At 37.3% G+C, this 20,982-nt stretch overlaps 5 protein-coding genes and 1 long non-coding RNA gene across 9 annotated transcripts; 4 read left to right on the forward strand and 2 right to left on the reverse strand.

Moving 5' to 3' along the window:
* The first annotated feature begins 1,598 nt into the window (after window positions 1-1,598).
* On the forward strand, window positions 1,599-2,650 carry LOC107041934. The gene is made up of 2 exons (XR_001461112.1): window positions 1,599-1,855; window positions 2,160-2,650. It is a non-coding gene; the product is annotated as an uncharacterized LOC107041934 (long non-coding RNA).
* A 289-nt stretch (window positions 2,651-2,939) lies between these two features.
* LOC107041929 (eukaryotic translation initiation factor 4E type 2) lies at window positions 2,940-6,536 on the forward strand. Its single transcript, XM_015262743.1, has 5 exons — window positions 2,940-3,156; window positions 3,467-3,521; window positions 4,128-4,367; window positions 4,678-4,830; window positions 6,182-6,536. Exons 1-5 carry the CDS (start codon window positions 3,137-3,139, stop codon window positions 6,368-6,370), a joined length of 657 nt encoding a protein of 218 aa, XP_015118229.1. The 5' UTR covers window positions 2,940-3,136; the 3' UTR covers window positions 6,371-6,536.
* A 103-nt stretch (window positions 6,537-6,639) lies between these two features.
* On the reverse strand, window positions 6,640-8,385 carry LOC107041949 (motile sperm domain-containing protein 1). Its single transcript, XM_015262780.2, has 6 exons — window positions 8,120-8,385; window positions 7,755-7,965; window positions 7,486-7,649; window positions 7,268-7,427; window positions 7,020-7,163; window positions 6,640-6,955 (listed from the first exon to the last, which is right to left on the reverse strand). The coding sequence occupies exons 2-6, from the start codon at window positions 7,897-7,899 to the stop codon at window positions 6,924-6,926; spliced, it is 645 nt and encodes a 214-aa protein (XP_015118266.1). The 5' UTR covers window positions 7,900-7,965; window positions 8,120-8,385; the 3' UTR covers window positions 6,640-6,923.
* Window positions 8,372-10,186, forward strand: LOC107041950 (26S proteasome complex subunit SEM1). The gene is made up of 3 exons (XM_015262781.2): window positions 8,372-8,563; window positions 8,662-8,758; window positions 9,959-10,186. The coding sequence occupies exons 1-3, from the start codon at window positions 8,479-8,481 to the stop codon at window positions 10,008-10,010; spliced, it is 234 nt and encodes a 77-aa protein (XP_015118267.1). The 5' UTR covers window positions 8,372-8,478; the 3' UTR covers window positions 10,011-10,186.
* A 271-nt stretch (window positions 10,187-10,457) lies between these two features.
* Window positions 10,458-16,191, reverse strand: LOC107041948. 4 transcript variants are annotated; one of them, XM_015262776.1, is made up of 3 exons: window positions 16,130-16,191; window positions 13,280-14,945; window positions 10,458-11,698 (listed from the first exon to the last, which is right to left on the reverse strand). In XM_015262776.1, the coding sequence occupies exons 2-3, from the start codon at window positions 14,885-14,887 to the stop codon at window positions 11,030-11,032; spliced, it is 2,277 nt and encodes a 758-aa protein (XP_015118262.1). In that variant the 5' UTR covers window positions 14,888-14,945; window positions 16,130-16,191; the 3' UTR covers window positions 10,458-11,029. The 4 variants fall into 4 exon arrangements, with proteins under 4 accessions (XP_015118262.1, XP_015118265.1, XP_015118264.1 ...); XM_015262779.1 differs by having other exon boundaries at window positions 16,133-16,186; XM_015262778.1 differs by having other exon boundaries at window positions 16,148-16,176.
* Window positions 16,192-18,063: 1,872 nt separating this feature from the next.
* Window positions 18,064-20,588, forward strand: LOC107041932 (translin-associated protein X). Its single transcript, XM_015262746.1, has 2 exons — window positions 18,064-18,364; window positions 19,516-20,588. Exons 1-2 carry the CDS (start codon window positions 18,349-18,351, stop codon window positions 20,397-20,399), a joined length of 900 nt encoding a protein of 299 aa, XP_015118232.1. The 5' UTR covers window positions 18,064-18,348; the 3' UTR covers window positions 20,400-20,588.
* Window positions 20,589-20,982: the final 394 nt, after the last annotated feature.

The raw sequence follows: 20,982 nt of genomic DNA on the forward strand, positions 1-20,982 counted from the left end.
TTTTATTACGATACTTGGACAATACTTTGTTTTGATACACCTTAGCGAATGACCACCTCACTCTTGTTCGATTGATTGACGATGTTCTTACGATGCTTGACATATTAATATTCTGATTATTGATGCTCCTGCAATAGTTCTTCGTCATCTCCCAAAGTTTGCTCACGCTATATACAAGTAATTCTCATTCCTCCGTTTTAAACCTATCAGCGCCATCTCCCATGTATATCATCAACTGACTTTGTCGATCGGGAAGACTAAGTTGACAATATCACTACGTCTCACCCTCTTGTATTTACGTGTGTGTTCAGTTGCCGAAGTTACCAGATCTGTGGTCAGTTGCGGATGTGTTCAGTTGACTGCAGGGTTGGGCATATCTCGCAGATGGAAGTTTATGACGTGACATTGTCAAATACTGGTAATTTACCTCTGGGGCGTCAAAAATGTCAAAAAGTGTCAGAAAGCTCTTTACAAGGAAGCTAAGCTAAAAAGTCACAAGGGTCAAAAGTGAGAGGAACATCGGCCGGAAATCGTCAAGATCAAACGATCACGAGGGTTATCCTCGCGAAGGTTAAACATCGCAAGGGTTATGCCTTCTTAGGGTCAAACGTCCCAAGGGTCAAACAACGGAAGCAATCCTTTAATCTGGAGGGTGAAACTAATAAGAGGATCAACGGGGGACGCCAGGCGGTACAATTACAAGGTTCCAACGGTCATAAAGTTTAAACAAAAAAAGCAAGTAGGTTCACAAGGGTCAAACAGGTCACTAGGTCACGGCCTAGTTATCCTGATTGACCCTTATGATTTACCTACTTTGTGATTGTTTCTTGATCGTTTGTGATTTTCCTGCTTGCCTGCGTCTTAATTTTAACTCTTGCGATTTTTCAACTTATCTTTCCTGAAGGCAGAACAATGACAAGGGTGGAATGATCATGAATTAAGAAAAAATAATCTGAAACTATTCCGTTTGGTCTTTGTTGCAACAGCTAATGATCATTTGACGCTCGCAAGTTATGATTGTGACGTTTGACCCTCACAAGTTATGATTGTCACGTTTGACCCTTGCGAGGTATAACCTTTGCGACGATTGAACCTCGCGAGGCATAACCTCAGTGGGTATGATTTTTTCGAATTTTTACCCTTGTAACTCTGACAGGCGGTATTCTCGGTAAAAATCTCCCGGTTCCCCAAGGTGCTAATAGATGGCGCCACATAGGTTTTTGACAGGTCAAAAAACCGACAACTCGCCCGGGTAATTTANCTATTCCGTTTGGTCTTTGTTGCAACAGCTAATGATCATTTGACGCTCGCAAGTTATGATTGTGACGTTTGACCCTCGCAAGTTATGATTGTCACGTTTGACCCTTGCGAGGTATGACCTTTGCGACGATTGAACCTCGCGAGGCATAACCTCAGTGGGTATGATTTTTTCGAATTTTTACCCTTGTAACTCTGACAGGCGGTATTCTCGGTAAAAATCTCCCAGTTCCCGAAGCTGCTAATAGATGGCGCCACATAGGTTTTTGACAGGTCAAAAAACCGACAACTCGCCCGGGTAATTTATCTACTTTATGACCGGTCAAAAACCATGTAATTTACCTAAGGTAATTTACTTGCCCAACCCTGGTTGACTGTGTCCAGGTGCACCCATCCCACTTTAGTCAATCCTGTTATGTCGCTGGCCCTTCGTAACTAGGTGGCGTTATGCACACCTGGCGGGCAATTTAAATATTAGTCTGATCAGAATAATTGAATTTAAATAATTATTTTATCCTTCTTTTATTTTATACTGCGTATTTGGGGCACGTGTTTTCCGGAGAAGAACGATGCATTATTTCAATTTTCGAATATAGAGGTCCATTGGAANTCTACTTTATGACCGGTCAAAAACCATATAATTTACCTAAGGTAATTTACTTGCCCAACCCTGGTTGACTGTGTCCAGGTGCACCCATCCCACTTTAGTCAATCCTGTTATGTCGCTGGCCCTTCGTAACTAGGTGGCGTTATGCACACCTGGCGGGCAATTTAAATATTAGTCTGATCAGAATAATTGAATTTAAATAATTATTTTATCCTTCTTTTATTTTATACTGCGTATTTGGGGCACGTGTTTTCCGGAGAAGAACGATGCATTATTTCAATTTTCGAATATAGAGGTCCATTGGAAGAAAAGGAAAATATAGACCGTTGAAATAAACATAGGAATAAACACTCTGAAATAATATCGGGTTTCTGTTGATTTTTCTCGAGTCGCCATAAACATCGTAAAATTTTATGCGTCTGCTTTCCAAGAGGGTCCATGACTAATCATGAACAGACCTCCTTTTGTGTCCTTTGTTTCCTTGTGAGAAACGTCATTTTCTCCTGGAACACGTGTGTCCCAAAGTTGAGAGACTAGGCAACGTTGACTGCATCGCAACGTCGCCTAGCTTTCTCCCTTCAGTTTCTATTAGCATGTAAGAACATAGGAGATGCGTGCGCAACTTTGGAAAAGAGTAGGGGAAGTAAGACCCTTCGAGGGGCAGTTTTTGAATATCTAGAGGCAGTTCTACGACATAGTTTTCAGAGTTCAGATCTTTTACCTTTTCAAATAATTAGAGTTTTGAAGTTTTGTTGATTGAATAAATAGTTTACGTGCTCTCCCGAAGCACTCAGTGTTGGATTTATTTTAAATAACCTGTTCCTCATAATTATTAATCATCAAGTCAAGGATTTAGCAGAGATTTCATGAGATAATTGTTGGACTTCGTTGGATTGCCCATCCGGGCTTCAGTTGCAAACGTTCCTGCCAACCCTTTCCGCCAATTTTGAAATTGGCGCTGGTTGCCCTAGTGACATCTGGGCGGACATAACAATCCTCTTTGCTTCCACCAGTCGCACATTACCCCCCGTCTAGTGATATATCGGGGAAATGGAATATCCCCAGCTCCGAGAAGCAGTCAAAAGAGAAAACAGACGGCGTGTAGTGAAAATAAAGAATACACAGTCCTACGAGACAAAACGAAATAAATTGAAATAATTCATTCACTCTAACATTTATTTTGTAATAACTTGTACCTGCCGAGCGATAAACTCTTGAGATAACTATTTTATCAGTTTAATTAATTCATAGTATTTATAAATACCTCTCAATATGTCAGAGAAATTCGACGGGTGAGTACAGGATTGCTTGCCATTTTTTATTGAGGGTAACGATAATATTCTACTGATTGCTGAAAATAAAATGTCAAGAAAAATGCTTGTGGGCGAATTTTGACTGAAATAGAATTTTTGGAAGATCAATTGTAACGTTCGAAGTATTCTCGTAAATTTTCCGCTTCGACTTGCCCCAGATATCGGAGTTTGCCGATTTTTTGGTTATTCAGTATGGACACATTTCAGCATGGTCCATTTCAAATCATAGATAAGCAAGTTTTAGATAAAAACAAGAACATTTATTGATAGCTGATAATCGTTATTCCAGAGCCAAGGGTAGTGATGAAAGTGGAGACGAAGAGTCGGCACTCAAGTTGAGACTGGTGAGAATTATTTTCATAATGTGTCATTGAAGATTTGAAAACAATTCAATGGAGGGAGGGAAGAAAATGGGAAAATTTTATTTTTCAGTTCTTTTTTAATGCTGAATTATTATGTTAATGAGTGGGTTTCGGAAGAAACGTTATTATAACTATTGTGGAGAATTTCCCTAGTTGTAAAAAAGTCTGAAGACATTGCCTCCTAAATTCACTTATTAACGAGGCAATTTTATCTTTGAGTAAGAAAAATTACACACGATCAGAGAAAAATAAAATTTTCACGGTTCATTAATGGTAATAATCTTGTTAATGGATGGTTATGAGAAACAATGGATACTGACGTTTTTACGAGGAATTTTCTCAACTATATAAAAAAGGTCGAAAGCCATGTCCTCGTGCAACTACTCGTTAACGAGGGTAGGCGGAAAAAATAGACCAGAAAAAAATAGCCCACATCGAAAACGTGCTAAACCCCATCCAACTTAAAAATTTCCTTTGGTCTATTTTTTTCGGGATTCGTTAGCTAGATAATTCCATATTTACAATTTAATTATTAAATTCTTTTGGCATTGACACCTATTGAATGGCATTCTTGTTATTTTGTTTCAGCCCCCAATAGAAATAAATCCAAATGATAATCAATTACAGTACAGTTACGCTCTGTGGTACAGTAGACGATCAGTTGGAAAACAGAGTGATAGGCGTTACGCAGAAAATTTAAAGTTAATCGGTAGGTTCGGTAGTGTTGAGCAGTTCTGGGGCCTTTACAGTCACCTGGTGAGACCTTCTGAGCTTCTGGCTTCATCTGACTTTCATCTATTCAAAAATGGAATCAAACCCATGTGGGAGGTGAGTTCGTTGTCATCAATCATTTATCATTAAGATAATTTAATGTTAAACATAACGAATAATCTTTCCTGTAAAATCTAATTTGAGTTTAACTCTGATAGTTTCACAATGATCTCGGAAACGAGTGGATTTACGAGACCATTTCTTCCGTTCTGACCTGCAGCTGGAATAATTTCCAACAAAAAATGTCTAATGAAATTTTCTTTCTCTCAAATGGCACATTATCGAGATAATTTCACATTTATCAAGCAATGAAGAATGACAACTTGATTATTGATTAATTTTTTCGCTTGAACGTTGGCTCTAACAGGATTCAGCCAATAAACAGGGTGGAAAATGGGCAGTAACATTAAGAAAAGGACTGGTTGATCGGTGCTGGGAGAACCTGGTACTTGCCATGTTAGGGGAACAATTTATGGTGGGCGAGGAGATTTGTGGAGCTGTTGTATCTATAAGATTTCAGGTAAATTCTCTTATTGCATAACCAGGGTAACGCAGGGTAACTCTGTCCACCTGGAAGTTTCAACAAATTTCCTGACTTTTCCCGGTCAAATTGATGAAATTACCTGACCATAGAAAACATTTTTTTATGAAAGAATGTTCAATTTATAGATTCTAAGGTGAAAAGCGTAGTAGGACGCTTTAGTGGGGACACCGGCATTTCCGTTTTGAAGGCTATAGAGTGGGGATATTGAAATTCACCTTAGGGGGTTGAAACAGTTGATAAACGAGGATAAGCTGACGTTAATAATTAATGAGCAATAGATGGATCTATGCACATTAACTCCTTACCGAACGAAATTGAAAAGCGAACGTCGGTAAAATAATATCACCTTTGATTGGCGAAAAGACCCATCAAGTGAATTTTCGTCGTTGTTTCCCATTTGCACCTTCAAAATTTTTCTTGGATCATAATTTTCATCCAATTTAGATTTTTTTTCAATATTCGTCAGACTTCAAAAAATAAAATTGAGTATTCGTTTTCCATTGCACAGAATGGATTGAGAAAAAATGAATCTTTTAGATTTAGTCTGTCTGCTCCACTGAATTTTTATAGTCATTATGCAAGAAGAAACAAAAAAAATGCATTAAAAGGAAAATTTTTTTCATGGACCATTTCAAATTATCCATAATTTATGGCGTAAAATGGGTACTTAATTTCATTTTCTAGAGTCTAACGAAAATTGCGGAATACAAAAATCTACATCAGATGGGAATTGCGCAATAAAGGAAGTATGGCTAAAGGAATTTTCAAAGAGTTTTCAATTTTAACGAGGTCACCCCTTAAGAGGTGATCACTGTCAACTTTTCAACAAAAATACGTACAGTGAAAAAATTTGTCTAGCAAATTAGGATGCTAATATCTCTAGCGGACCGGGTTGGAACTGCCAGTGTTTTTGCAGATTGTACATTGCTGAAAATAAGTATTGTTCAAATATTTCAACCATCTTGATATGCAAGAATTCCTTTAAAAAGTAGAATGTTGAATTTAGAATTTTCCATTGAAAAACCGCAAAAACAGTGGGTTCCCAGTCGCATCCGACGGGAAGATATTAACATCCCACTTTTCTAAGTGAATTTGAAATCAAATTCCCGGACAACGTTTCTTGTCAACAGATGAATTCCCAAAAAATTAGGTACTTGGAGAAAACAAGCTTCAAATTTTTAAATTCCAGAAAGTTGTCGTAATTCCCTGATAATTCCCGATTTTCCAGATTTCCCTGACGGCTGGACACCCTGATAACAAAAAATCAACAAAAATGCATTGAACTCATATGTAAAACCGATGAAATAAAATGAATAATTCCCTTTAGGAGGACAAAATATGTGTATGGAATAAAACATCATCAGACGTGGCGACGACAGCCAGGATCAGAGACACTCTCCGGCGTGTTTTACACCTACCTGCTGACGTCCTGATGGACTACAAACCTCACAATGAACGTCTTAAATATGCCATCATCAAGAGTCAGAGTGAAGGGGTTGTAAAACCCACTTACTAATTGCAAAAAGCCAAAACAAGAGCGATTTGATTCGACCAATCCAAAATTTCAAAACGAAACCACGACTATTCGTCGATTGTCCATCACAGGAACATTGAAAACAACAGAAAAGTATTGTTATTAATTTGTAAAGCCATTATAAATTGTCATAAAAATTGCAGATGCATCTCTGATTATTCTCCATCCTCACCTCAATGAATTCAGGGATGAAATAGGAATATTTCAAACATCGAGGAAAGAAGGTAATAAATCGGCCCTAAATTCCTCCATTCAATAAAAAAATATCTGTATTAAAAGTCAAGAAGTCATTAATGATATCTCCTGGAAATATCTACTTAAATTGTATAAATGATTTAGACTTGAGAGAGGACTAGTATGAAGTACATCAACAACCACCATTAGGATAATACGGAGAGAAATTGCACGTAAGCCCTGGGGGCGCTGACTCGGCATAATTAATTGTCCTTTCTGTATTACAAATTCTTTAACTTGAATTGTGCGTTCTCCATGTTTGTAGAAAAAGACTCATTGTCACTTATCACTTAATATCACATCACAACCTCAAGACTATTATTGTTACCATACCTGAAATGATAACCAGTATTAATTCAATTTTTCAAAGTTAGCAGAAATGATTATGGTATTTTACCTAGCACGAATGAGAAAATGAGCTTAAAGTTGACTGATAGATGAAAATACTCGGGCAATAGTTGACTTCTGTCACCCTCTGTGGGTAAGAGCAATCCAATTATACAAATTATTCCAGCAATTAGTGCTACGTAATTTGTTCCTCCTGAAAAAACAAACAATTCGATAAGTGCATACTTCCAGGCTAAAAATATTGTTCCACTAATGAAAGAAATAATGGTTATAAGATAATAGAGCGAAATATCTTACTGTCAAATCCCCTAGTTTGTGATGACAGAGTGTAAGATCTCTGTTGTCTATCTCCAGTCCCAGGGATCTGCTGAAATGAATCAGGATCAGGTGTTCCTCGTCCTGCAGTGTCATTGGTGCCTGTCAATAATCTTGCTTCAACATCTCTCTTCCCTATCACCTAAAAATGAAAAGATCATGTAGAATATTTATTGAGAGAAAATTCGATCGATAATTACCTGTTTGGTGGGATGCTCTTGCATCTGTATTCTGAATTTATCAACAACATTGCAGTTTGCTGGCAACAAAGATGTGTGTCGTATCACTATATCAATGCAGTTTTTTGGTTTTATCGCTCCCTCTGGGTCACCCACTTTATATTTATTCGGTGCTGTGCTCAGTACTAGAACAGTAAACAAGTACCTAATCAAAAATCATATAAAATTGTTTGTAAACAAGCAGGGCGACAGAAGCCCTTTATCAGTCCATATGTCAGTAGAAAAATTACCTTTGAACTTAACAGGAAATTCATACGGATTATACAACGTAAGCACTTGTTTATGTGTTGACTGATCATCTAAATAAAATGTTATGTTCGGTGGGAACACGAATACTGGGAATTTCTGGGGTGTGCGTTGATGATGCATCTCCATCAGCTAATTATCCTCTTCCTTTCTTTTATCATTCAGATTTTGATCGAATACTCACTTCCATTCGATCTGGAAAGATAATTATCCCTAACTTTTACTCAGTTATTAAATTCCATGGAGTCACGATCCTTTATTAGATTAATTTAATCAGATAAAGAACTTTTTTTCACTCTTAATCTTCTTTCTTTTTGTATAATGAAATCGAATAAATTTGAGTTGTCACCTGTTTTTCAACTTTTTGACTCTAAAATCGTAGAGACGAAAATAATCCACTCGAGTGTTTGGATAATGAGATCACTAATAGAGTTAATTATGCCATGAATTCCGATTCGACGGAAATTTCTTGATTACGATTTATTGTGACCTTTCTTCGTTGTATTTTCAATGATAGCTGCTCAAGAAAAAACACAACTGAACCCAACGAAATCGTATGGTGGAACGATAATGACGTCATGACACCCCCACGAAACTAAAATTCTCAGTATTGCTCACTCGTGTCGTGACAGTCGTCATTATTGTGTACGCTACAAGCTCCGAGATCATTCATACTGGGTGAGAAATTGTTTTTCCTTTTTTGGAAGAATGACTGATACCAAAGGAGATAAGACGAAGGTGGACCTGGGGCTCCTCGAGGAGGATGATGAGTTCGAGGAGTTCCCTGCTGAAGGTGAGAGTTTTTTGTTTTTTCAATTCTTTGGAGGATTTAACCTCTAATTTGCTGATTCATTTAATGGATTTTTGAGAGTTCATTTATTTTTCGGGCAGATTGGACCGCGAAGGATGAGGATAATGAGGATATTAGTGTCTGGGAGGATAACTGGGATGATGATGATGTGGAGGATGACTTCAATCAACAACTTAGGTAATTAATTGTCTCAGGTTATAGAGATTGTCCAAGAGTGAAGTGGTAGAACGTAAACGTACGAGGAAATGTTTCGTGGTTTGTTAAATGCGGGATTATTTCTTCTTTTTGGAGGAAGAATATATGAAGAGAAATTTTTTGACGAAAAAAATATAGGGGAAGCTAGGGCAATATGGACAGCAAATTTAAATAATAAGTTGAATCGGATTAAATCTACTGTTCCGACTTCATTTGACGGTTATAAAAACAAACACATTGTCATAAGACTGCGTCGTAGGAGTTGTAAGGTAAAGTAAAAAAAGGGTAAATGGACACTTCGATTTTTTCAAGTTTTTATGTTTCAACACTATTATTCAATTTCTGAACCACTAGTCGGGACTGCAATTTTCAAATTAAAAAAAAACTTATTTTCAACTTTTGTTGTGGGGGGTGGTAAACCAATTTTTTTTTGCTGTTATCCTGCCCTCTCTCCATTGGTTTATGGTGATTTCTCCGTAAACCAAGTCCATCCTATACAGATTTGTCAGGTGTCCATATTACCCAATGACACAATTTTCAAAAATTTGGACTTTGAAAAAAAAACATTGTTCTCAAATTTTTTGAGTGTCCATTTTACCCCAAATGTCCATATTGCCCCAACCCTCCCCTATTATTAAAAAAAAAAAAAAACTAGGTATAATTCAGTAGCGAAGCGGCAAACCGGGTTAAATCGATTTTGGTCAGTTTTTGACGAATACCTCGAAATCCGAAAGAGATAGACAAATTTTTGTCATGACCTTTTTTTAGAGCCAATCGAGAGTTATAAAACAGGTCATGGGAAAAATTTTGCTCTCTTAGATTCCGAGATATTCATCAAAAACTGACCAAAAGTCAAAATCGTTTACCGCTTCGCTACTGAATTAATTAACACCGACAGTCTTCAAGATCTTGTCTACTGGAATTGCAATCCTCATGTTCTAATGACACGGTATGCAAAAAAATGTTGTGTCGGTATTAAAGCATGTCAAAATGTATTGAAATTTTCTCTTTCCCATTTATGTGAAAAATCATTAATTTGCAAGATAAATAAAGAATCAATAAAATCCTCGAATCAAGTGGTGAATCAAATTTTACGATTCACCCCTTATCGAAAAAAAACGAAAACCACAAATATAAATCAGTCCAAAGTGTTACAACTGTAAATTTGATTATTCTTTCCAGGGCGCAACTTGAGAAGCAGAAAGGTCAGGGCGATCAAAACTCCAAGGAATGAATATCCCAAAATTTGTACTTTATAAATAACGCTTAATTAATAGTTAAGAATATTAGTTTAAATACAAAACCAACTTTTCACTTCTTTTCAATCCACTGTATATTTCAATGATCCACATTAGTATACACCATGTCAAAGAAAAAATCTGGAATGAATTAAGTAGTACCTTCACAAAATTCCAAATTGAGTACTTCCTTTACATCTCAACACATTCAAAATTGTTCGAAGAAATATTGTTTTTGTGATACCTACCTCAAAAGTGCACTTTTCGAAACGGATTAGTGTGCGTAAAGCAGTTTTCCGCATGCCGTGCATAAAGTGAATTCTCGTGCGTAAAGCCAAGCTCGAAATTCGCTTTACGCATGCTCTTGAACTTTACGCGCTCGTGCACAAAAACAACCACATTACCCCCACTACCGTTTCGAAAAGTGAACTCGGCAGGTACCACAAAAAATAGAATGTGTTACACGTGCGTGTGAAAAAGTGGAACTTTACGCACTAGTAACACAATATACTATTTCATTGATATGGATTATTAATACATTCGCAAGAATTATTATCCATAATATACTCATAATTTCAACTCATTAAAAAATATAAATCTCTTAGAAAAACAATTCTACGAGAAACAAGAAATAAAATCAACTCCACAGTATTCTTCTAATCGTTCATTAAGAAATAAAAACAATTGAAATCCATTAAACACTCATTCTCTCTCAAGAATTTACAGTCAATTAGGGGAGAATGGGGCAAAATGAAACAATCAAAAAAACGACTGTTTGACGCAAAATTTTTTTTGCATGAATTGCGTTAAACAGCCGTTTATTGACTGTTTCATTTTGCCCGTCTCTCCCGTACGAATTTCCGTAGTTCAGTATGTGAAAAAAAATCCCTAAACATCCACAAAAATTCAACTACATTAAATTATCTCTCAGTGCAAGTACAAAAATTGATACCTCTTAAATCAACTGAAACCCTTAATAATAATAATTTCTGAACAACATCAGGTACTTCTCCCCTCACCCTTTAGCCGCCTCTTCCCTGCAGACAGCGAGTAGTTCTGAGGCTGCGACATCGAGCACCTGAAGGGCAACGTCACAATTCACTTTTTTGCACGTAAAAGATTTAATAAAGAACCCCACCATGGTCTTGAATTCCCCCTCTCCGAAGACGATCTTGAGATCGCCACAGGCCTTCCCCACCACCTCATCGACAACCCTCTCCTCCAGATTATCATCCCCCTCCTCTCTCTCGTCCTCATCAATTTCTAATTTTAAAACCTCGGAGACGCCCCTCAACCAGTCCTGGATGACGCCCTCAATGCAGCTCCCGAAGAACAATTTTATCCACCTAACGACAGCCTCTTGCCTGATGGTGCTGGAGCTCTTAATTCCTGCGAGTATTTCGCACAGGATATCCAGGAGGGAGCACGTCATCATGAGCTTGGAGTCGATCTCGTCGAGTTCTTCATCGTAAGGACAGTTGGCAGTCTCCCACCAGTGGGCCAAAAGCTCGGAGTCTCCACTCCCTTCCACGGTGTCGACAGCTTCGTAAGCTGTGTCAACAGTGCAGTAGTCGATCCTCTCAGCTACGAGTTGTTGCAATTCTTCTGAGAGATTTTTCGGTTTTATGTCCTCGACGAACCTCCAGGGAATGTCGGCGAGGGGCATTAGGGTGGGTAATGGCACCTGGAGGACATTCAAAAGAATTTTGCGATCATAAATTTAAGACTATGTGAAGGTAATGTTAAATAGTATACTCGTTCTGGATTTAGAATGCCATAAGATCAATCAAATAATAAAAGACAACCCATTCTCAAAGAAAACGGGAAGACCCACACGGAAAAATTAATATAATGAAAAATATATAAAACATATATCTAAATCTATGTAAAATATATACATTTAAATATATTTATATGTTTTATATATTCTTTATACATTTGAAAAATATATGGAGATAGCCCACCTTATATATTTTTTAAATATTTTTTTTTACGGGGGGATTATTAAATAACCGATTCCATCATAACATTCATTAAATAATGTTATTCACAGAGATTTTGTTTTCTAAAGGCAGAAATAGTCAAAGTGGACAATGCCACCTGGAGACATTCATCCAAAATACACCTCGAGAAATGATTCATTTTCATTAAATGAACTCTATTTTAATCAATTAACTGTTTTAATTCAAGTAGCTCGTAATAAAGCTTTTCTTCAAACTTGAACTCGTTTCTTTTTGCTTTTTTATGCTCATTGAATAAAGTTTTTTAGTTATCCTCAAATGTTTCCTTGATCCAAGTATAGGGAACGCCTTTATGAACATGTAATAATCCATGATTTGGATCAAATAGATCGATCATTTGATTCTAACAGAGGATTTATTTGAAATGAATGAATTATTTTTTATTCCATACCATTCAAACATTTTCAGTGAAGTGAACAATGAGTATTATTATTAATTTCCAACAAATGTACTGTTGCAATGAATTGGAAAATTTTTAATAAAGTGATAATGTTATTCAAACGTGTCATTTCTCTGGGACCAGCGGTGATGTTGATTGTATCAGTTCTAGATTTAGAATGACATAAAATCAATCGAAGATCAAACAAAGAAAAAAATATACACTTAAGGCCCGGGTGTATTCCGGGTGGATCTTTCGAATGTGATCTGGGTTTGTTTTTTTTATTTTGATCATATGAAATGTCCTCCAATTGCTATTCAGTTTTACATAGACCTGGAGTCTCCAAATATTATGATTGTACAATCGAAAAAACGTTGAAAAAAAACTGAACATTTTCAAAGAGAGTTTTTGAATAATATTGGGAAATGAATCCAATAGGGAGGAAATTGCAAATTAATAATTTGATGTATCTAATGGCTGTTAGGTCGTCATTTGTCACAGTAGTCAAGGGCTGTCAGATCGTTAGTTACTATTAGAAATTATCCATTCACTACTTCCTCTCTATTGGACTTATTTCTTAATCTTTATTAAAAATACTATTTGAAAATGTTCATTTTTTAAAAACTTTTTTTGATTGTGCAATTATAATTTTTAGGGACAATATTTTACATTTTATGAAGATGGAAAAACAATCAAGATAAAGTTCGAAAGACAATCCACCCTGGCCTTAAATTTACTTCTGGAAGATGGAAGAATATCGATCAATTGTACAATTATTTAATAAATATTGTAGTAAAATATCCCCATGGATTATCATTTTTCAAAGAGGAAATGATGGTCTTTAACATACCATCATCATCCTTACCTCTTCCTCCTCCATCTCGAACCCCGGAACGACTGTCCTCAAGGTGTTGAACACTCCAGTTACAGTTTTCGCGAGGAACCTATCCAGCCTGGGTGCCACAGCATCAGCCTTTTTACCGCCTCCACTGCTAGGCCTCAGAAAATGCCTCAGTTGCCCGGATTCGCCCAGCCTCCCACACAGCACCCTCAGATAATTCTCCATCTCCACCCTCCCCCCATCAGGCAATTTAATCTCCGAAATTACCCCAGAATACTCCGGAACCTCCTCAAGAGTCGTATGCAGCTGCACGAAGTCTGAATACTGCCTTCTGGTCGTTGCAGTAGTCGTTTCAAATAAATCCTCTCCATGCTGTTCAATATCATCGAACTGAATGCAATACAGAAGCTGCTGAGAGCCGTCAGGAGCAGTGCAGAACTCCGTCCAAGGGATAGCTAAATTACTAAACTGATTTCCTTCATAAAAAACGTGAGACTTCTCTTCGGGTTGAGGAGTTGTCGCCGAAGACTTTTGCTGCAGGAGACTTCTCAATCTAGCGATCGTCGTGGCGAAATCTGTAGGTTCTTCGTAAATTGGGGAGATTCCGTCATCCTCAGGATCCTCAGCTTCTTCCGCCCAGAGACCCTTTGGAGATGACAACCCCTCCAGAGATAATTCTGATCTTTCAGAGGAAGGATCAACACCCCCGTTAGGTGCGGTTATCTCAAACGTTGGAGTAGCTTCTTCAAACGGTCTGGGGATCACTGGAGCGGTCACTGATGCCATTCCTCCTACCAGGGCCTTCGAGATAACTCCGTTCCTCTTTTCCGATGGTTTTGATGATTCTGATGATTTCAAGAGCTTGATAATATGGGTGAAGAGTATCTGGGGGTTGCTGAACTCGCTGATCATCTTCAGGAGACGTTTGGCTAGCACCGAGAGTAGGAGTTTGCAGGGGAGGGAGCTGGCGAGCTCCCACTGAAGGAATTCTCTCGCAATCAGAGTCACCATTCGGTGGAGAGTGTGCTCTAGGGCTACTGACGACCTGGACCCGGGATGCGAACACCTGTAAGCTTCCTCCAGGTCCTTGGAGCTTCCTTTCTCGATTCTTCTCAATGATCTTCGATATTCTTTTAGATGGAGGAGTAAAACGTCTGTCAGCTTATGGGTCAAACGAATCTCGCTGACTCGCGACAGTTTCCTCGAGATCTTTCTGAAGAGCTGCTTCAGGAGGTGTTTAGACTCGTTCCTGAAGGTTTTCTCGGGGGTTATACTGTCGTACCAGGTGGCTATGTATTTTTCGTCGATCTCTGAGATCAGTTTTGAGATTGTTGAATCGTGGATTTTGTGGTGATGGGAAGGCTTTGTGGGGGTGCATTGCAGGCGGGATTTTAACCATTTTGTGAGGGGCTCAATGTTCAAGGGGGCTGTGGCTTTCAGGGTGTATTTTAAAATGATACAGCTCAGCCAGGTAGAGACTGTTATCAGGATGAGGGACCACATCAAGGGAATGTAGATGGGGAGGCTCGTGAAGGAGAACCACTGCTCGAGGATCAGGCAGACCATAGCTGTGACGATGCTGAGGATCAGGAGGAGCTTGTTCAACCAGTTTATGGGGATTATTTTCTCCATTTTTGTGGATTTCGAGGGATTTTCGTATCTTCTTCGTGTTGAGAGGGTAAAGTCACATCTGAAATATTATAATTTTGAGAATTGATCATTATTGATTGATATGATTTACTGATATTGATTCGAGAAAATGAATTACAATGATGATCTCTTTTCTCTTCAAGTTAAAGAATTGTGCTATTTGTATTGAATAGTTTATTGAATTGTTGATGAAATAACGTAGGAGAGAGTGGGGCAAACTGAAACAGTCGAAAAATGACTGTTTGACGCAATTTAAGCAAAAAAATTATAAAAAAAACTTTTTTTTTTCATCAACTTTTGTTTATTAACTTTTTTTTATTCTTGAGAGTCCTAATGAGAATAATAATTACCCATTCAGTAGAATGAAAAATTATTGAGAAGTTTTAACGGGAGAAGATTTTCTCAATGGATTAATTGAAAACAAAGTGAGCAAAATCCAAAATCCAGAGGAAGCCTCAGAGGGGGTGAATTTTAATCGAATGAAACAAGAAAAGTGTAATCGGCCTAATCAATTGAATTATAAGACGAATAGAAGATTATTATTCTCATCAGTACTCCCCATAATAATAAAAGTTGATAAAAAAAATTAACAAAAACTTTTTTTTTGCTTGAATTGTGTCAAACTGTCATTTTTTGACTGTTTCATTTTGACCCATGTCTCATTTTGCCCCACTCACCCCTATTTGTTTTTAGTGAAAAAACATCTCTATTATTGAATTGATAATAGAATAGAGTAAATTGATGAATTTACTGCATGATTATAAATATTTTTGGAAAATTTAAAAGTGTTCATTGAACTCGATCCTCTATTGACGTTACATTTACCTTGAAAAAATATGTTAGATTGATAGGTTCGATTGTTTCAATTACTTCCTGCAGTTGGTTTTTAGCATTATCTGGGTGCGTTTCGGAATCAACTACCGTAGCTGCAGTAAAGCAAAATTAGATAGGGTTGCAGTACTGCTACTGCTACTACGTCGATTGCGAAACGCGCCCTGTGTATCTCTGGCTACACGTCAATCACTCATATCGATTTCATTTACATTTATGAAAACAACAGGTGATTTTGCGCACCAGCAGGAAGTTTAACATCATTTACGAGCTTTTAGGGATAAATGTTATAATTATTCTGCCAGTGATCAATGACTTCCCTAAGAATTCATTGACTCTATTGAAGTTGAATGATGGTTTGTTGAGTTTTTGTCGTAAACGCAATTCTATTACCACGAAATTGATGTTTACCGGAACAATGAACGTTAGTTTTCGTGAACTTTATTGTTGGCTAGGGCTAAGGGAACGTAATTATCTAGATGTATACACATATCCAGATAACTCACGCATATACGCATGCGCAGATTTTTGCACGTTTGAATGATTCGCCTGCGCGCGCGTGGACCTCCAAATTGGTGCCATATCAGCGGGTATAGGATGGGTGATGTTTTAAAAAACATTGTTTATTGAAAAATCGATGTTTTTCTCATTATGCAGGAAAAAAATTTTTTTTTATAATTTTTTTCTTGTTTTTATTGAAAAATATATGTTTAAAAAATGCAACCCGAAGAACTGCGTTTCAATGATAAGTACTGCTGGAGAGTTAAATTTTTAATTGAAAAAAAAATATATTGAATATTTTCCATGGCTGGACGGTAGCTACAATAATTGTTACAAATTTAAATTAAAAAAAACAATAGATAACCGGACTCATTCACTTCTCATTTATAACATACATACTGTAGAAAATAATAACTTCTGATTGCGGATAAATTCTTATTTTGTTTATTCTCAATCAATCAACATTATTATTCGACAAACGAATGAAAAATTTTGTTAGCTTGGTCAGAAAGATTGACGTTTGGAAAAAAGAATCGAAAATCGATTAGTCAGCCGCTGAAAGCATCGAATGCAAAACAGCGATGTCGGGGCATGAAAAATCCATGTTTTCAATTAATCGACAAACATCGTTCATCACTAATCGGGACATATGGAAAGACCACGGAAAGGCACGAAAATTATCGACCTGGTGAACGTCGAGTGCCAGCGTCGGGTTCAAACGTCGACGAAATACTATAAACGCCTTGGTGAAAGCATTTCGTGGTGATATTGAAATGCGACAAGGATTTTTATCGAGTTGATGAGGCACATCGGATGAAGTAAGATTTCTTTCTGTGACGATGGATACAAAGGACTAACAATAACTGCCGACCGACAGCCTTTGTTTTTATTTACGAACAATTGTTTGTTGTCTTCGAGGTGTCTAGTGCACTGAGAGACATACGACGATATCGTGAAGTGTTCATGACTTGAACAAGAACAATCCACGATAAAGTGAGAATTTCTTGCCACAAGAAATCCTTTTTTTCATGTCAGAAGATGAGAAAATGACTAAAAATATGAAAAGCTTCGATTCAGTGAATCATCAATCAGAGACTTTCATATTGAATGAATAGAGAGTTTATGCAGAGGAAAACCTCCAGGTATTAAAAAAATATAACCGTCGCTTACGCTCAATCGCTTTGAGTTTGAAGGGAAACAATATCTTCTTTTCCTTCTGTCAAACTATTCTTGTCTTTTAAGGAATATTATCTCATTTCGACAGACAGACATCACCTTTTCATTCAGTAACTTCCTCCTTAGTCCGAAGAACACCAATTTCTTGTCTGAAACCTACCATAAATTGATCCACTATGTATGCGATGTTTTCCACTCAAGAAATAATTTTTGTGATATTATGCCGATTTTTCTCTTAGTGTGCAGGGTTTAGTATTTGATATTTGAAGTGATTCCAGTGTCGATTTTCATAGAAAAGAAAATCAAATTCAGAACCAATTTTTTTTCAGTAAATTGTGTCGATGGCAATTTTTCATGGTTCATCGAATTTCTATAGTTTATCCTTTTTGATCAGTAGAAATAAAATTTATTATTTTGAAAGTGTAAGTGCATTCGAGAGGATTGAAAGTTGTAGATCACAATTGAGGTAGGTCGTTGGATAGGTGAAAAAGCACGTGTTCTTTTCATCCAACGCTGGTGAGTGCTTCCAACTCCTTTACTTATGTATTTATCAATCACCTGTTTGTTCTTTGGAATGAACAGGCAGATGACTGGTCCATTCCTTTCTGTCTGGAGGTTCTTCTAGAAGGTAAAAGTAGGTTCTTCATTGTGAGCTGCATAAACTTATGGTAGTGTCACGGAAGAAAACATTTATTATTCATTCACATCAATCTGGCAACATTTCATAGGCGATAAAATTGACAGAAATTTCAATTAATGCTGGCTTGCGGAGTCCAGATAATTTTCGGATTGTCATCACACGGTAATAAAAATCGCCCTCTGTGTTGTGAATTCACCTGATGTCCTAACCTCGGAATTCTGCGGTCCTCTCAGCTGTCAAAATAATTGAACGCTGGAATTAATCCCTACAGATTGATTTTGGAAAAATCCTGAAAATGTCACAAGCACGAAGTAAGTATTCTTCTTTTGTTTACATTAGAAAAAGGAAAAAAAAACACCAAATTTCTTTAAAAAATTACAAATGAAATCAACACAAGTTATTTCCTTTTTGACTTGAGTTCTTATTAAATATCTAAGAATTCAGGAGAAGTATTGAAATTTTTATTCATAGGGGAGGGTGGGGCAATAAGGACATCTGGGGTAAAATAGACACTCGAAAAATTTGCGAATTTTTTTTTTTCAAAATTCAAATTTTTGAAAATTGCTTCGTGGCAGAGTCCACAATCGCAAAATTATTCAAGAGTGGGGTAAAATGGACACCCGAAAAAGTTGGTCCTATTCGCCTTTAATCAAGAAAATTTTCAACAGGCATTTTTCAACAGAATCGTGTCAGTATTTTTCTATATTAGAGAGAAATTACAGTTAGAAGAGATATTAACAAATAAACTTAAACTTTATTAAATTTTGCATTGAGGTTTGAAACATAGAGTAGCTTTGGATTGCCTGTTTTACTATCGAAATAACATTGAAATCATTAATTTTTTTCAAGAAGCAATTGCACGTACTACGCAGCCGACCCTTTGTCTATTTGCGAAATTTGTAAGATGGCTACTTTTCTACTTACAAAGGAAATCACCATAAAACAATGGGGGAGGGGAAGATTTTTGTTCGTTTTTATTCTACCTTACAACTCCTATGACCCACTCTGATAGACAGAATTAGTTATGGTTAACAAATGGATTTGGATGGAGGCTAGGGTCTATAGGTCTCACCAATGTTCATTCGTTAATAGTCAACGAATGCATATTTGAGGAGTCTTGTTTGACTCAACTTTAACCTTTCAAGTGAACCATTCGTTAACTATTAACGAATATTTATTTGGTCATATTCAACTTTACCATTTGTTAGTAGAATGTAGAATATAACAATGTTTGTTTTATAAATATCAAATGATGTCGGAACAGTAGATTTGATCCAATTCAAGTCATTATTTAAATCTGGTGTCCATATTCCCCCACCCTCCACTACCTATTTTGTAGTTCTCATTCGCGTTTACAGAAAAACTTTACCATAAAATCCCAGATATTCAGCAAAATCTCCCCCTAAAACTTTGGGCTTTTTTCGTTTTATGAATTTGACAAAAATTAAAAAATTGTCAACAGATTCCGGCGGCAATCGGCGAAACCGCCACCACTACCACTCAAACAAGCCCAAGATAAACGTAGGTGACAAGGGTCGTGAAGTTGTGGAAAACATCGACGATAACAGCCCAGTGATCCAGCAATTCCGTGGATACGCTCTACAACTGGACTCTAAGCACGATCGCTACGAGAGAATAGTGAAGATCAGTCGAGACATCACAATCGAGAGTAAAAGGATAATTTTTCTCCTCCACACAATCGACAAGGAGTCGAAACGAGAGACTGTTCTCGCTGAGGCGAAGACTCGCATCGATGCATTAACTAATTCACTGTTCAAGGGAATTGCATGTGAATTGGATGGACAGGATCCATATCAGTTCATAAGGGCTTATCGGGGAGGAGTACAAGAGTTCATTGAAGCTGTGACTTTCTACTATTATCTGTTGGATAATTCCCTCCCTCATTGGGAGATTTTCGACCAAACCTTTGAATATCAAATAGAAGGGAAGGGGGAACCGACTGGGGAAGACCCAGAAGTTAAAGTCAACACTGTGAGGACATTACTGCCTCCTTCCGAGTACATCCTGGGGATTGCTGATCTGACTGGGGAATTGATGAGGAAGTGCATTAATAATCTGGCAACTGGTGAGATCTCCAGCTGTTATCAGACATGTAATGTAGTCAGGGAGATGTACAAGGGGTTCTTGGGGTGCTATGGAACCGCTGGGAAGGAGGTCAATAAGAAGGTTTACACGTTGAAGCAGAGTCTAGCCAAAATTGAGAATGTTTGCTACATGATTAAGGTCAGAGGGTCCGAGATTCCCAAGCACATGCTCGCGGAGGTGGCCATCAGTGCTGGTGAGGAGTATCCAACTGAAGACGATGAAGGCTACCAAGGATTCTAGAGAGCAGAATGGATGGCGGATTACAATTTTTGGGATTTTTTCAGTCTGTAAAAACAAATTCACGCTCAGGTGAAGGAAATTCAATTCGACGTTTCCTAATAAAACAGGGGCATTTCAATTTTATGTTTAAGGGAAGACTACTATGAGTTTTAAAAGCCGCAGGCTATTGGAATGCGATTTCTCATACATTGAAGATCAATTATATATGTGGACGTCCGCATGAAAAGGGACCACTTTGTCGATATGGAGTTATGTATACTCTGATAATATTTATAACATTCCGCATATTTTGAGCCGAAAATGATCCTCATAGGGTGAAAAATGACGTTGTCGGAGCCAATGAAAAAAACACGTTAACATGAGTGTAAATGGGAGTTGCTGAGACAAAAACGTGAATATCTCGGAAACTAGAATCGACAAAGTGGTCCCTTTTCATGCGGACGTCCACATTTATTGAAAACTGACCAATAGTCAAAATCGACTTATACCGGTTTACCACTTCGCTACTGAATTCATTGATAGAATGATTCATTTATTCCAAACGNCTAAAAATGAATAATTAGCGCAAAAAAAATCGTTTATT

Source organism: Diachasma alloeum, unplaced genomic scaffold (genome assembly GCF_001412515.2).
Source record: "Diachasma alloeum isolate Michigan unplaced genomic scaffold, Dall2.0 Dall_scaffold_00394, whole genome shotgun sequence".
In the NCBI taxonomy this organism is placed as follows: domain Eukaryota; kingdom Metazoa; phylum Arthropoda; class Insecta; order Hymenoptera; family Braconidae; genus Diachasma; species Diachasma alloeum.

What these genes read in the sequence shown, in the direction of transcription:
- LOC107041929 (XM_015262743.1), top strand. Translation starts at nt 3,137, where the DNA reads ATGTCAGAGAAATTCGACGG. An exon ending in ATGTCAGAGAAATTCGACGG is followed by an intron (nt 3,157 to 3,466) that starts GTGAGTACAGGA and finishes TCGTTATTCCAG; the next exon opens with AGCCAAGGGTAGTGATGAAA. An exon ending in CGGCACTCAAGTTGAGACTG is followed by an intron (nt 3,522 to 4,127) that starts GTGAGAATTATT and finishes ATTTTGTTTCAG; the next exon opens with CCCCCAATAGAAATAAATCC.
- LOC107041950 (XM_015262781.2), top strand. Translation starts at nt 8,479, where the DNA reads ATGACTGATACCAAAGGAGATAAGACGAAGGTGGACCTGGGGCTCCTC. An exon ending in CGAGGAGTTCCCTGCTGAAG is followed by an intron (nt 8,564 to 8,661) that starts GTGAGAGTTTTT and finishes TTTTTCGGGCAG; the next exon opens with ATTGGACCGCGAAGGATGAG. An exon ending in GACTTCAATCAACAACTTAG is followed by an intron (nt 8,759 to 9,958) that starts GTAATTAATTGT and finishes TATTCTTTCCAG; the next exon opens with GGCGCAACTTGAGAAGCAGA.
- LOC107041948 (XM_015262776.1), bottom strand. Translation starts at nt 14,887, where the DNA reads ATGGAGAAAATAATCCCCATAAACTGGTTGAACAAGCTCCTCCTGATC. An exon ending in TCGAGATGGAGGAGGAAGAG is followed by an intron (nt 11,699 to 13,279) that starts GTAAGGATGATG and finishes AATGTCCTCCAG; the next exon opens with GTGCCATTACCCACCCTAAT.
- LOC107041949 (XM_015262780.2), bottom strand. Translation starts at nt 7,899, where the DNA reads ATGGAGATGCATCATCAACGCACACCCCAGAAATTCCCAGTATTCGTG. An exon ending in ATTTCCTGTTAAGTTCAAAG is followed by an intron (nt 7,650 to 7,754) that starts GTAATTTTTCTA and finishes TTACTGTTCTAG; the next exon opens with TACTGAGCACAGCACCGAAT. An exon ending in ACAAACTAGGGGATTTGACA is followed by an intron (nt 7,164 to 7,267) that starts GTAAGATATTTC and finishes TTGTTTTTTCAG; the next exon opens with GAGGAACAAATTACGTAGCA.